The 15210-nt window shown below is 35.0% G+C and overlaps 2 protein-coding genes across 3 annotated transcripts; both read left to right on the top strand.

The window, feature by feature from the left end:
* Positions 1-3783: 3783 nt before the first annotated feature.
* LOC121249618 (uncharacterized protein C630.12) lies at positions 3784-9602 on the top strand. Of its 2 annotated transcripts, none has more exons than XM_041148339.1 (13): positions 3784-4056; positions 4702-4761; positions 4907-5085; positions 5478-5613; positions 5866-5962; positions 7074-7133; positions 7220-7320; positions 7536-7570; positions 7685-7742; positions 8115-8189; positions 8256-8413; positions 8509-8757; positions 9096-9602. In XM_041148339.1, exons 1-13 carry the CDS (start codon positions 3895-3897, stop codon positions 9313-9315), a joined length of 1590 nt encoding a protein of 529 aa, XP_041004273.1. In that variant the 5' UTR covers positions 3784-3894; the 3' UTR covers positions 9316-9602. The 2 variants fall into 2 exon arrangements, with proteins under 2 accessions (XP_041004273.1, XP_041004272.1); XM_041148338.1 differs by having other exon boundaries at positions 3785-4056; positions 5866-5977.
* Positions 9603-11971: 2369 nt separating this feature from the next.
* Positions 11972-14989, top strand: LOC121249617 (uncharacterized protein At1g65710-like). Its single transcript, XM_041148337.1, has 2 exons — positions 11972-13587; positions 13811-14989. Exons 1-2 carry the CDS (start codon positions 12238-12240, stop codon positions 14795-14797), a joined length of 2337 nt encoding a protein of 778 aa, XP_041004271.1. The 5' UTR covers positions 11972-12237; the 3' UTR covers positions 14798-14989.
* The last annotated feature ends 221 nt before the right edge of the window (positions 14990-15210 follow it).

Here is a 15210-nt window from a genome sequence, read left to right as displayed (position 1 = left end):
GCCATTAGATTCATCAAAATAATAATATAATATTATTTTTTTAATAATAATATTTTTAATTTTTTCTTTCATGTTTTGCAATCCTTTTTTATTGTTCATTATTTAAGATTTATCTATCTCTTCCCTGTGTAGTTTGATTCACATCTATTTTCACTATTGTTGGCATCCACATCAAATATTCTTCTTGTATATATGTTGATTTACCCATGGATGTCCTTGCTTTCTCTTGTTTTTATGTTATGACCTTAATTACAATCTAACACTAATATAGTGAACAAATTGTTAATTTAATTGCCAAATACCTCTAAGGATTATTCCTGCCTCGCTGTCATTGACCAATGCATAAAATTGGAACTTTGTCTCTATATCCCGTATAATTTTGCCATCCTACCATATAATTTTAGTGAAAATAATATGACAGATACCAATACAGAAGCAAAGTTGGTGAAGTTAACAAGCATGGAGATTCTATCCATAAACTAAGGTGGATGTGCTATAATTAGATATTGAAGCCTCCTTTGATCTTCATTGGTGTTTGACAGATGAGCACCAAGGAGCCAAGACAATAATGTGTTTCTATGTACATAATTAATTTTGACAAACCGTAGTCATGTGCATGAACCTCTCTATCTAAATATTTTTCGTTGATGTAATTTGAGGGATCTTGCTTCTTTCCTGGGACTGCTTTAGTTCCAATATTGAATAGAATAAAAAACAATAACAAGAAAAATGTCCAAAATGCCAGATAGGCTTGGCAGATCAAAATGCATATTATTAATCAAAAGGGAGGGTGGAAGGGTAGTGGAGAGCAAGAGAAGGACAAAGCAACTGCATGACAGCAAGAAGATCTTCACAACAAGCTCAAGAATTAACTCAAATTAATCTAACTCAACATTAAGCTGCTATCATCACACAAAATTAGGCCATCACACAAAATAAATAGGAAGCATCTAAATATACCTAACAACAAGCATCTATTTTATTCTATGTTGAATATAAATCTTTGAAGCTTATGGATATATGTATATAACGCTCCAATTAATTCATTTGTTAATTGTACCCCAACTCATCAGCCTCTTGTAGCAGTTTATCTCGTATACCTACCTATTATGGTTCCTGAACATCTCAAAGTCTTAGAAAATTGCTAGTTTCCCATCAAACAGAAGCAAAGCAAAATAATGGATCTATTTCAGGAGAAATTAGCAGCATTTGTACCAGAACAAGTTGGCTTTATTTTTTGCACCAAATTTAATGAATAAGTGAAGATAAAAGGAAAGTTTCTTAATCCAATCTTAATATTATTTTTCTTCATAAGAAGGTAGTCTCAATATCATGTTATGCATCAAAATGAGATTTCCTCCATGAGTAAATTGTTCCCTCTCATTATTCATGAAGAAAACTAATTAAAGTAACAAATCCAGTAATGTTGTTGTCATGTTTTTTTTTTAATAGAAACGGTTTTTGATGAAACACAGAATATACCAACAAGAATGTACCTGAAAGATGAGAAATCATAATAGCATGTAGAAACATGTCATAATCGTAAACAAGCAAGTACTCAAGGAGAAGGGAAAAAAACAAAGAAATGGCCCAAAGAAAACTAGTAGAATCACTTTAAGCCTATCAAAACTACAAAGGATATGCATTTTTGTTTTTGTTTTTTTTTTATAAGTAAGAAGGTTACTGTTAATGCAAGTGCATCTAAGTTAGTCATACATTGGATCCATATAATGCAAGTGTGGATGCTCCATGTCATGTACATCGTCCTATAACCAATCCACAATAGTTGAAGTGGTTAAAAAAAAAAAAAAGGAAAGTAGCCATTTTATCGAGAATAGGAACTTCAAGAAGAACCAAAATCACAAGGCCTCCAATGTTACCTTCAGAAGATAACAGATTTCCTGGGCATACGCACAACTCATCAGACCTCCTGGGCATATGCACTAGTCTCAATGAGAGACGCAATCTCCTTCAAATCTGAAGCATTCCCATAAAATACAGATTTCGCCCAATCCAAATCAAACATTCAAACTTCAACACCAAATTTCGAGTATGAAAAACACAATCAAACCTCAACTAACCAATTTAGAAATTTAACAAGAAGAATGGAGATTTAGACCCAAAATTGAAAATAGAAATAACATACTTTATTGGAATGTAAATGATGATCTTATGGTGGAGAGTTGACAGAGGAGAGGAAGAAGCTGAATTAGAGGAAGCTGGGAGCTCCTTCATCTCTATGTCTTGGGTCATGTTCGACGAAAATGGACCTTGAACTGGGCAGGAGATAGGGTTTCACCCACTTGTTCAACACTCCAAGTCAAGAAGAGATGTGAGATAAAAATGGGGAAGGAAAGGAATCAGATTAAAAGAAAAAGGAAAAATGTTAAAACAGATTCATGGGCTACTGGGAGGGAAGAAATGGAGAAGAAGATAAAGGGTCTGGGAGAAGAAACGGAATCACGGGCGAAAAGGAGGAAGGCGGTTGGAGGAAGGATTTTGTAATAAAATAATAGGATAGACTATGAACAGTGGGTCTTCAAATATGAAGATGAAAGTAAATATAATATAGCTAAAAGTTACAACTTTGTGGTTTACTGAACCCAATGCCAGCGTTTTAACCCCAAACCTCTTCAAATTTTGAACATCCATTCATTTTGAAGAGACTGATGCCAGTGCTCTTACATGTTGTTACGAACTTACGAGGCCCATGAGCTAAACAAGGATTCGTTGTCCGTAACCTCGATGCTTTAGGGATTGTTTGGATTGAGAGACTCTATCAATTTTTCTCAACTTATCTAATTATTATAACTTATCAAATTTTTACACAAAATACAAAAAAAAAAAAAAAAATCAACTTTTCCAAATATCAAAATAAAAATAATATTTTAATAATATTTTATTCAATTATCATTTCAACTCAACTCACTATTTAAATATCCCCTTAATTTGTTGAGTTGGTAATTGGTAGTAACAACTGTGTGGAGGCCCCCACTTACTAATAAGTACTATCTTTATATGATAAAAATATTGCTATCTTAAATGATAAAAATATATTTTATAATATCATCTTTATAGAATGATATATCCCTTTGTTGAAGCACTTCCCCTTTGTACAAGTCGGAACTAATAAATGGATGAAAATCTAATACTGAAAGATAGAACCGAGTCTCATTAGATGTTATGATCTCTTGTTTTTTAAAGAATGGTTGAGAAACGGGTTATTTAGCAAACAAACAAACAAAAAATGGAAAAAGAGTTTTTCGAATACAAGTTTTATTTATATTATTTCAAACCTTTTTCACTTATCATTAATTATTTTTAGATTAATAGGAAGGAATGACCTTAGTGATTTTTTTTTTTAGAATAATACTACCCATCGTTATTTTATAATTATTATCTCACTATCTTATAAGTTATAATGTGCACTATCTTATAAGTTATGATTTAAAAGGATTTATTATGTTTAATTTGTCTGTCATTTTTTACTGTTTTTTATGTAAAATGGAAGATTTCGAACTCAGATCCTTCATTCGAAGAATTGAATTATATGTCATCAGACTATCAGGTTCTTGACTGTTTATCAATTATTTAACATCACTATTGAGAGAATATGATAAAATTATGATGAATGGATTTTTTTTATTATGATTTTCTAAATTCACACATAAAATAAAATAAACAACTCAATCTTTTTAAATTTTAAAATAATAATAATATTAAATAATATTTTATTAATTTTGAACTTTTTATCTCTTTTTTTTTGCCATAATTTTTCTTTTTTCTTAACAATTGGGTAATTGGTAGCCTAAGCATTTATGCTATCTTCCATTAAACTTCACAAGCTCACAGACATTAAAGAAAGAAATCTCGAGAAGTTGGGGAAGGAGTGTGATGAAGCATCAGGGGTTGACGGCGGTTTTGTGTGTCATATGGGCGGCTACCCTTCTTTACGGCGAGATGTTCGCGTTCTGGGTGCCCTCTCTCGGGACTTGTACCTGGCCTCATCATCATCTCCGCCCTTCCACCCATTCCTCTTATCCTTCCAATTCAACGGTACTGCTCCTATGTCTTTCATTCGTTTTTCGTTTCCGTATTGTATTACAATCAGACGAAGGCGAAAATTAACACATCCGAAATGTTTAGTTTATCTGATCTGATGGTGTCAGCTGTTGTTATTGCTAATCCACCGGTTATGGAGCCTAATTTATAATTTAAGTCAACATAACATTGGTGTTATTGATCTGAAGCGTGCACCTTTTGAGAGCACCCATAATGTAACTTTTTCTTAGATTTTCATTGTAGAGTTCAATTTTCGATCTTGGCGTACTTTGGCGCACTCTATACGGGTAGTTAATCTAGTGGCAGTTAATAATATTAGGACTGTCGTAATTGTGCTTTACATTTCTATGAGATGACAAAACTCTAATAAGCAATCGTAAACTTTAAGTTTTGAAGCAGGTGTATTTTTTTCTTTTTTCTTTTTTCTTTTTAAAAGAGAGTTGGGAAGCATGTGTATTTTATCTAACATTTTAATATTTTTTGAAAAGTGAGTTTGAGACTCTAGGCTTCAAATATGTTTGTAAAGATAGATGTATGCATAGATCCTCAACTTTATAGCTATAAGCAAAACTGGCATAGAAACATGTTCTGGGATAGACATTCCAATGTTCTAACACTTCTTTCTCCTTCCGAGTTCAGATGGACAGGGTAGGATATCCAAATGACTATGTAAAAGTTGCTGTTATTACAGATCCACAGGTGAATCTCTTTTACACGTACATGTAAATAAACAACTCATGTTTACAAACATGATATTTTATGTTTTGTATTTGCATGCCTGTTTATGTTTATATATGTTATGCTACCGCATTATATCCTGATATGCATTCGTTATCATTAACAGCTCATGGATAAAACCTCTCTGGGTCTTGCTCCAAAATCCCTTGCCTTGGAGATTGCACAATTCTATACTGACTTGTTCATGCGCAGAGCATTTGTCACATCTATCCTGCCTTTCAAACCTGATGTGATTTTGTTTTTGGGTGATTATTTTGATGGGGGCCCTTATTTGTCCGATGAAGAGTAAGACTTGCAAATTTGTACTCTACTTGAAAATTGTTTTTTGATAAATTATTTCTACTTGTAAATTTAATTGGCTAAGGTATGATTAAGTAAGCTGTCATTTGTGGTGAGCACTTATAATGAAATGATAAGTTTACCTTTGTATTTCCATTGAACATATATATTTTATGAATGCTGCAAATTGCTTAATTGGCTTCCTTCTTCTTTTTTTATGTTCAAACATATACTTGGTATCTGCTGCCATCAACATATTTTGAACAGATATTTGGATTAAAGTTATTTCATTATTTCAAAGTGGCAAATTTTTTACATCCTTTCTTTTACGTTCTTTCTTTTGCATTTGTTGTTAATTTTCTGGTGTGGAATGCCCTTGACATTCTTTGGTTGATTAGATGGCAGGAGTCTTTAAGCCGTTTTAAGCATATATTTGGTTTGAATGCACAAGGAAGATATACAAATATCAAAGTTCATTACATTGCAGGAAACCATGATATTGGCTATGCAAGTCTTAACAGTCAAAGGCCAGAGGTATTTTAGCACGTTATCTCTGGTGATAGGTGCTCTTTTTTTATAATTACATGAGGATTGATATCGAGTGCTTGTATGAATGGGAGTTGCTCTTATGTCTTACAGCCATTTTATTGGATAGACTGTGCATTGTTTTACAAATGCATGTGTGTTATTCGTTGAACTATATTTGTTTCTACTTTCTGGTAATCTCTTCACTTTTAAAATATGGCTCATCTTTGTTTATCAGTGTTTATTATTGCATTCATGCAGGTTATCAGACGCTATGAAAAGGCATTTGGGATCCGAAACTACCAATTTACTGTTGGAAAAGTGAATTTCATTGCCATTGATGCCCAAACTCTAGACGGTAAACATGGAAGTGGTTAGTGATTCTACATAACTCATAATTTCTTCTGATTTTGGTGCACATAATTTTGGATCTAATAACATCACAAGAGCAGAAAAATGATATTTCTAGTTTGTCGAAGTGTGGATAGTTTTGAAATGGTCCTCTAATCTGCCCAACCATTTGTAAGGGTTCAAATATAAGCTTTACTACATAAATATTTAAATAACTCTAAGATACTTGTGAAGAAAATGACAAATATTTGTACATCAATGTCAATGAAATTATTTGCAACCAACGTTATCGTTATGATAATGAATGTTGATGTCAGCATGAATATTAAAAATTCAACATATTTGTTAGTTGATCTTCATATTTGAGCTGACCTATTACTTTTTTTAAAAAAAATATATATTTGTACTGAGTTATTAGGTTCTTGTTACTCCTTTTCAAATTATTTTTAGGTCCATCAGTGGGTTGTAAGTGTTCATATTTTCCACACATTATCGCATAGGCACACTTGAAAAGCGTTCCTTGTTACATTCCATGCATGAACACCCTTCTATGACAAGTGTTTGTGCTTGAATGGCTTTCTTTTTACTATTTCCTTAATGTTCTCTACCTATTCTTCTTAATTTTAATTTTTTTTTATAAGTTAGTATTAATATTTGCAATATTATTAGTTTTGATTTCTTTAGAAAAAGACATTTGAATTTTCACTCAGAGGAACTCTTGAAAATCATTTTCAGGCCATAGGGAAACTCATATTGCACTTCGGTAGAATTTGGGCATATAGCATCCTGGTTTCATTGGTTGTATTTGTTCTGACTGGTTTAGTTAGCTAGTTCAAGGCTTGGTCAGAGAAATAATATATGCTTGAAGATATATTTTGAACAATTAAATGAAATTTCTAATGTTAAGACTAGAAATATCAACATGTTCATGTGGTCTGAAATTTATTAGTCCACATCGTTATGCCTGTTGATATTATGCGCTTAGCATATTATGTCTAACTATAGATTGACTAATAAGCTCTTAAAGTGGCATCCGATCTCGTGTGACTGGTGCCTTCTGCTTATCTTGCATGCTGGATGATTCTGCAATCTTGATAACTGAATATTTAATCCCACAGGGTATCCACAAGAAAATCAGGCTTCCCAAACCTGGGATTTTGTCAAGAATGTCTCCATGGGTATGTGATACTGACTTGTACTTCTGTGTTTTGCTTTTTTGTATAAAGAAAAAATTCATTCATTTATATCTTTCAAAAATTTCTAGATGTTCAATTGTATCCAAGGGTTTTATTAACCCATATTCCATTGTTTCGGCGGGATTGGACGTACTGTGGTCCTTATCGTGGTTCCCAAGTCATCAATCAGGTATTGTTTTCTCATATTTGGAGTAAGAAGTTCTAGTGAAACTTATTCTCTTTAATAATAGTCTGTGTCTATACATTTTATAAGCATTATAGTGAATTTTACCTTCTTCTTACCCCCCAAAAAAATACTATAATATATTTGGTTTTGGATCTAAATGCTTATATACTCGTGCCAGTTCTTGACCTTACAATATGAGTCTGTTTTTTCATGTCCAGCGGATCTTGCATGCTGTTCATGGTCAAGAAGTGGTGTAAGTTTCTGGACTCACTTCTGTGCAACAGGCGCAATAAGAAATGCATGAACTTTGTTTAGTTTGGATGTTGGTAATTGAGGAGGCCGCTTAACAGTGGGTCTAATAATACAGGTACCAGAATTATATCACCGAGGAATCATCAAAACACCTGCTAGAATTAATCAAACCTGTAAGTTCTCTTTCCCTTCATTAATGCATATTGTAAACATTGATACAAATGGGGACCGGCATGGGGAACACATTCCCAACACCTCTCTTTGATGCATCCTGTGCATGTCCATGTGCACTAGCGGAGTTAGGCATGTTTTGGGAGTTTCAAAGTAGTATTGTTGTTAAGATAATTCAGGTGACCAACCACATCATACAAGTTTCCATACAATTGGTGACTGGAGAGAAGAAATTATGAAAGACAAGAATAAGGCAACATGGAAAAAAGATATATAGCAAAAAAAATAAATCAATAAATAAAGCAGTTGAAAGAGAAAGTAGGAAACTTAGGGCAGCTAATTTCACTTGTAATTATTATTTTAGGCTTTTGCAGGTACTCATTTTATCTGGTCACGATCATGATCAGTGCACAATCACCCATGAGTCATCATCTGGGCCCACAAAGGAGGCAAGTACTGACATTTAGGCATTTGTAATTTTTACCCATGGTATGACATTGGATGATGCTGTACAGCACACTGTAGGGACCGTTAGTTGGCAGCAGGGAAACTTCTATCCATCTTTCATGCTATTATCTGCTAGCAACTTTGCACTCCCGAATGGATCCAGTCCAGAAGAAACAGTCCTTACTCGTCTGTGCTTTCTTCCAATGCAAACACACATCTACATATGGTAACTCTCTCTTCCAACTTGTGACAGTAGTAAGTTATATATTTGAACTTGTCAGATAGCTTTTGTTCTTAAGTTTCAGTTGCTCAAAATGTCAGGTATCTTTCGCTCTTTGTTCTGACCCTTCTCGCCCTCCTCCTTTGGCCTGCAAGTGGCTTAAATATTTGGCACCACTGTCGTGATTTAATGACAAGTTGCAACATTTTTAGAGGTGGAAGAAAGGAGAAAAATGAAGATGACAATTGTGAGTATGAGATGATGTGGGATGCGGAAGGATCAATGCATCTGGTTAAGAAAACGTTGAGTGTCCCGATGACTAATTTAAGTGAAAGCGGTTCGGTAGAAAGGTGCCTTTCAGCTCTAAATTCTCTCTCTCTCTCTCTCTCTCTCTCTCTCTCTCTCTCTCTCTCTATATATATATATATATATATATATATATATATAACGTATGTACATGGCAAATTATGTTCTGTATTATTAGATGTGTGATTATATTTTATAAGAGATGTGAATTGAAACTTCACATCCTTTTGCGAGCTCAAATGATTCGAGCTCATTCCTGTTTGTTTGCTTATAAAAAAAAAGAGATGTGTAGTCCTTCTGAGTTATAAATGGGCACTTACATTATTGTTCTTTATATTCGCTTTTTCTTATTAGTATATTCCATTTTATCTTTTGGTGGCAGGAGTAATGCTGTGCTGCGACCGACAGCTAAGAAGCACATTAATCAGGACATAGAAGTCTCCATGGATGTGGAGTCTGTGCTGACAATACCGACTAGAAGTAAATCAAAGACAAAGATTGCAATCCAAAGAGTGTTGCGAACATTACGGATGCTTGTAGTCATTGCTGCGGTGAATCTTCCTATCTACATGATGTTACTATTCAAGGATTGGATTGACTAATGACATCAGCCAGATTCAGCACCCAAAACATAACGAAATTTTCTGCTTCAGTCGTTTCTTGCTGAATTTATACTTGAATGGTGACCATGCACAAGATCAAATGAGCTCACGAAAGGATGTGAAGTTTCAATTAATTTCAGATCATTTTGTACTTTCCATTTGATGGCATCCTAGGAATTAAATTTGTAAATTTGATGCTTAAGAAAGACTCAGGTAGAAAGATAGACATATCATGTTTAATGTTGTCTATGTAGGATTTTTTAGCAGTGTATATCCCATTTAATGCATTGTTTCTCTCTCTCTCCATAGATTGAACTTATCCCAATTTCAATTACAGGTAGAGAAGTTGTCAAAAGGTATGTGATGGATAGCTTGTGAGAGTACAAGGGTGATGACATCTCATATTTTAAAATGATTTAACATTATTTTTGTAACGAAAAGAAGGGTGTTTTCAAGATAACATGTAATCAATACTCAGTGGAAACAGAAAGTAATCCAACCGTTGTAATTATTAGGAGATCCGAATTCCATTTTGGAGAAATAAATATAGTGCAGGACCCATAAGACATGTTGGACTGCCTGGCCTTACGGCTCTCAATATAAAAAAGAAGAATTCTAAAGGATCGTAGGCATTGTTATTTCATGTTAACTTATATTCATCAGTAAAAATCTATTCATCATCTTTATACTATATACTACATAATTTTTTTTTTTATTTTTTCTTATCAAATTTGCGATGTATAGATGATGAGTAGAATAACTCAATTAGTTTATAAAAAATAAAATAAAAATTAAAAAATGAATTGAAAATAAAAATAAAAATAAGTGAGATGTGTGGGGATGATGAATAGCAAAACTCGTTCATGTTGAACTCAACCTTCAGTATTTAAATGGAGGGCAATGATACCCTTCCACCTCTTTTACTACTACTGTCTTACTCCTTAGGGTTTTTTTTTTTTTTTTTTTTAATCTGGATTAAAAATCTTAGAATATGACTTTCTTGCATGATTTAGAAGAAAATAAATTTAATCAACCGGCGTATTCATGTAAATTAATTCAAAATAAATTCAATTTTATAAAAATTGACTTAAAGAGAAAAAGAAAGTCAGGTTTTATAAAATTGAATTTATTTTTAATTAAATTACGTGATTATGTTAGTTGATTGAATTTAATTTTTTTTATATTATGCAAAATATCACATTTTGAAATTTTTAATCCAAATTCAATGAGCAAAAGGAAAAAAAATAGAAAATGATTTACACAACATTTTTTATAGCACTTTACACAACTATGTTTTAAATAAGTGGTATTTTTGTAAAGCATCTTATAAAAGTAATATAATTTTATAAAAATATCCTCATTTTATAATATTGTTGTGTAATTTGTTGTACAATATATTGTGTGTATATCATGATTAAAAATAAATAAATTGTAAAATATTAATAAATGATGTATAAGAGCACTCCTAATGGGTTCTTTATCTTATCTTTTAAAATACATCACCAAAACTCACTTTTTCTATATTACATACTGACTTTTACAATATGTCATCTATTAGCTTATCTATTTTTTCTTTATATCATTTAAATATTATTTTTTTATTCTTTTTAAATATTTCATTTCTACCAATAAATTTAAAATATCCATATATTTTTTTATATCTGCAATTTATTTTTATATACAATGTAAAATAATTCAGTCATATACACGTAAAACAAAAATATATAAGCCAAATAAAAATTAAAAATAAAATCAAATATGAAAAAATTGGTTTAAAAATAATTCCAAGATATTTTTTAGAAGAAAATGAAATATGTGTTTTAAATGATGAACAATAAAAAGAATTTACTTATATGATAAAAATCAAAATAAATAAAAATGAGGGAGTAAATGAAATATCAACAATAAAAATTTTTTTACAAGATGAACAGTACCCGCTACATGTAGTGGGGTACTGTAGCTAAATGTATTTTACAGTTCATTTTACATAATCGGATGGAGGTTCTTTTTAGAACAATTCTTTAAATTATTTACATTTTTTGTATAATACAAAAGCCATTGAGAGTGCTCTAAGTATATCATTAGCTAGTATTTGCAGGGGATGAGAATATTGGAATTCAGAGTATGTTTAGATGTTAAATTGAGCTGAGTTGAGATAATAAAATATTATTATAATATTATTTATTATTATTATTATCATTTTAAAATTTAAAAAAATTAAATTATTTATTATATTTTATATTAAAATTTAAAAAAATTATAATAATAAATTAAGATAAATTTACTTTCCAAACTAAGCCTTGGTCTTATGGAATTTCCGTACAATGGTGGAGAGACAAGATCTTGTTCAAAAATTCAAGCGGAATTGTGGGTGGCAGGGGTTGATCGGAACCCAAGAAGGAAGGAGTCAGGATTCACATTAGATAGCCGTTGTACAGAGATTTGAATCTTAAAAAAATAATAAAAAACAACGACGTTAACAATTATAATTCAATAAAAATTCAAGTTGGTGGGGAGGCATCATTGGAGTACAGTAGCGAGAGCACAACGATCCAACGACTCCTGTCTCTCCAACGGCTCTGTGTGCAGAGATTACGTGCCCGCCCCTTTGTCAAAAATTTGAAATTCTCTCTCTCTCTCTCTCTCTCTCAAATCAAATCTCGAACTTTTTAAAAAGTGCTCCTCGGATACAGTAGCAGCCTCCCTCTCTCTTCCCCCCTTATCTATTACCGACCGTTCCTTATCTACCACAATTCAAATCCTTCTTTCTCCTCTCTTCCGTTCCCTTTTCCCTTTCTCGTAACTTTTCCTTACAACTACTCTGCAAGCATTCCGACGTTCCTATCGTTGTTTCCATTCTTCTAGAGACACGACACACTCTCTGTGTCTCTTTGTAATTTCTTTGTAATTTACAAAGCCACCATGGGTGCTTGTTTCAGCAAGAAGAGAGGGTCTTCTTCCTCTCCTTCTGTTGCTGCCGTCTCTTCAGCGGCAATGGCACTTCCAAACACTTCCCACAACGACGATGCCACAGATTGTGAAAATAGTACCACCCACAAAGTTAAAGCGGAGAGTGGTGAGCCAAAAATGAAGATGAAGAAGAAGACTGCGCAGGCGACTCAAGATCAAGACCAAAAAGTGGAAGAAGATGAAGGCGGCCCAGTGAAAAAGGAGATTTTTGTCATCAAGCACCGGAAGAGCCATGACGGTAGAGACAGAGGAAGAGATTCTAGAAGCCCACCTCCTCAACAAGATGCTCCATTAGTACCGCACGGGCTTACCCCTACTGCTGCTGCTACGACTACATCTAATGAATCGGCAGATGAATCAATTGGCAACAAGGTTACCCAAGCTGCAGCAGCGGGTGTGGGTGTAAGGACATCAAGTTGCACGAAAGAAGAGGTGGATGCCATTCTGATTCAGTGCGGAAGGCTTAGCCGAAGCTCTTCCGGCAAGGCTACTACCTCTTCCGCTACTTATGACCGTAGCAGAAAGTACTCGGGTTCCAAGAGGAGCTATGACTTCGACGAGGTTGTTGCCGCTGATGATAATCAAAAGAAAGCCAATGTCATTGAGAACAATGACTTGTGTGAGGAGGATGAAAGACGACAACACCGACAACGCCACCGCCAATCACCGAGGCCTTCTTCATCTTCTCAAGGTAGGAGAAGAACACCCAGCAGAGAACGAGACCAACAACAGCGCTCAAGCAGCCGGGAGAGACGAGTGAGCCGATCCCCCGGTAGACGATCGTCTGAAACCACCACTCCTGCTAGTACTACGACTGGGAGTGCACCTGCTACAGCAAATACTGCCAAGAATGGAAATAGGCCAGGAAAGATGGTCTCGGTCCCTGCTACTGTTTCATCATTGGTGATGGATAAGAGTAACAATGGTGGAGGAGGAGAATCTGCAACAGCCACTGCTGTCAAGAGGATTTCAGTTAGGAGAAATGTTGGCAGCGAGGCAGTGACGGCAGGTTCAAGGGGTGCTTCATCGCCACGGTCCCAGTCCCCAGCAAGAGCAAATGCACATACAAAGATTTCCAATGACAATCAGCAGCAGCCGTCACTTAGCCGCAGCTCTTCAAGGAAAGCAGAGCATTCTCCTTGCAGAAGAAACCCATTGAGTGAGATCGACCCCAACTCCCTCGCATATCCACAACCACTCAACAACAGTAGCAGCAATAGCAAGGTACTAAATAGAAATAAAAGAGACAATGAAGGAGAAGGGGGGATGGTTCTCAAGGATTCCACTAATGTTCTGAATCAGGTGATCAACTGCTCTAATGTATGCACAAACGTTTCTGCATTTCTTGAGTGAAAATATATGCAGGCCATGGCTAATTGACCCATAGGACTATTCTTTTGCTTGCTTTTGTGTAAACTAAACAATAATGATCTCCTACTCCTGCTTTCTTAGAAAATACAATTATTACATCATCAAGCATTCATTTTTTTAAGTCAAGTACATCATCTGGCGTTCTCCATTGCAGAAACCAAATCCTGAGATAGTAAACAGTATGAGCAACAGAGCTGTTGTTCAAGGGACGAACTACAAAACCAGCAGCAGAGGTCCACTGGACAACCAGGTTGTGACTGTCAATTGCATACCGAAGGAAAAGCGGCAACTGACTGTGGAAGAAGCTCTAGAAAAATCATCAATGACCGGCCATGTCGATGCTGAAAGCCTGAACCCACAGAAGTTAACAAGAAGCAGGTCCTCTAGGAGATCGCGAGACCTAGACCTCAATCCCGAAACTTTGTTGAATCCTAACCCGTCCTATACTACGCTGTTGCTAGAAGATATCCAGAATTTTCACCAAAAGAACACGAATACAGCTTCTGTTTCCCTTCCAGCTTGCGTCACCAAGGCCTGTTCTATCCTCGAAGCTGTTGCTGACCTGAACTCCACCACAAGTTCTAATCTGTCCTGTGCTTTCTCTGATGACAGAAAAAGCCCCCCAACATATCAATCTAGCAGGACTGCCTACAATATTTCAATGGGCAATCCTCTTGTCGGGAAGATGGTAGCAGAGGCCAAAGACCCTTTCATAGAATCTGAGATAGCCGTCAGCGACGATGTAATGGAGCCAAGCTTTCACAAGTATGTAACAGTGAGGAGGGGTTGTGGATTAGGTGGAGAAGATATGGAGGACCAAGAATCGTCGGGTAGCAACAGTTTTGTCAGCGGGGGTCAACAACATTGGGGCTTTTCTTCTTCTTCATGGGAGCCCAATTCTGCTGATTCAACTGACTGCTGGACTTCAAGATTGAACACAAGAGAGGAAGATCAGAAGAGGCCACAGGGGAGTGTACTATCTGAACCAGTTAGCAATATGGATGAAGCTAGCAAGAGATTGAGTGGGAAAAAGAGAGACTGTGAACCCCAGCAGAGCCGTGGGATTGGGCGTGGCAGGCTTGGCGTCACCAGAGGTCTACACACGATTCCTGTTGTTGCAGCAACTGCTGCATCCACATAAAGATGTTTTGAATGACTTTCCATTTGATTGTATTTACTGATTGGAGAAGAGGATTCTCCAGTTTGTGTTTGGGGGGTTGCATACTTGCAACCATTGTAATTTGTAATGTTTACTTTTGACCCCCTTTTTTCAGTCATCCTTCACAACAGATTTTATCATTTGTAATGTAATGTTTACCATTGTTTCAGTGCACCCTAATCAGAGATCACAGGGTCAAAAGATGCAACCGGGGGGATCAAAGTAGTGCTTTTCAGCGTCTAGAGCTTGCCCAAAGAACGTGACAAATAAAACTGCGCATCTATGAGATGAATTTTGATAACGTGTATCTTATGTTCCGACCAGACAAAAAGGACGTCGTCTATATTTATATCTACGAAAAAAGAGTAATGATTTTGACCCAAACGAGCTAGCAT

This window comes from Juglans microcarpa x Juglans regia, chromosome 2D (genome assembly GCF_004785595.1).
Source record: "Juglans microcarpa x Juglans regia isolate MS1-56 chromosome 2D, Jm3101_v1.0, whole genome shotgun sequence".
Lineage (NCBI taxonomy): Eukaryota > Viridiplantae > Streptophyta > Magnoliopsida > Fagales > Juglandaceae > Juglans > Juglans microcarpa x Juglans regia.
The sequence above is the reverse complement of the archived record's forward strand: the minus strand, read 5'-3'. Positions and strand labels throughout refer to the sequence as shown.

Coding starts and splice junctions, on each gene's coding strand:
- LOC121249618 (XM_041148338.1), top strand. CDS start 3,895: ATGAAGCATCAGGGGTTGACGGCGGTTTTGTGTGTCATATGGGCGGCT. Junction 5,978..7,073: donor AGACGGTAAACATGGAAGTG/GTTAGTGATTCT, acceptor TTAATCCCACAG/GGTATCCACAAGAAAATCAG. Junction 8,414..8,508: donor CAAACACACATCTACATATG/GTAACTCTCTCT, acceptor TCAAAATGTCAG/GTATCTTTCGCTCTTTGTTC.
- LOC121249617 (XM_041148337.1), top strand. CDS start 12,238: ATGGGTGCTTGTTTCAGCAAGAAGAGAGGGTCTTCTTCCTCTCCTTCT. Junction 13,588..13,810: donor CCACTAATGTTCTGAATCAG/GTGATCAACTGC, acceptor TCTCCATTGCAG/AAACCAAATCCTGAGATAGT.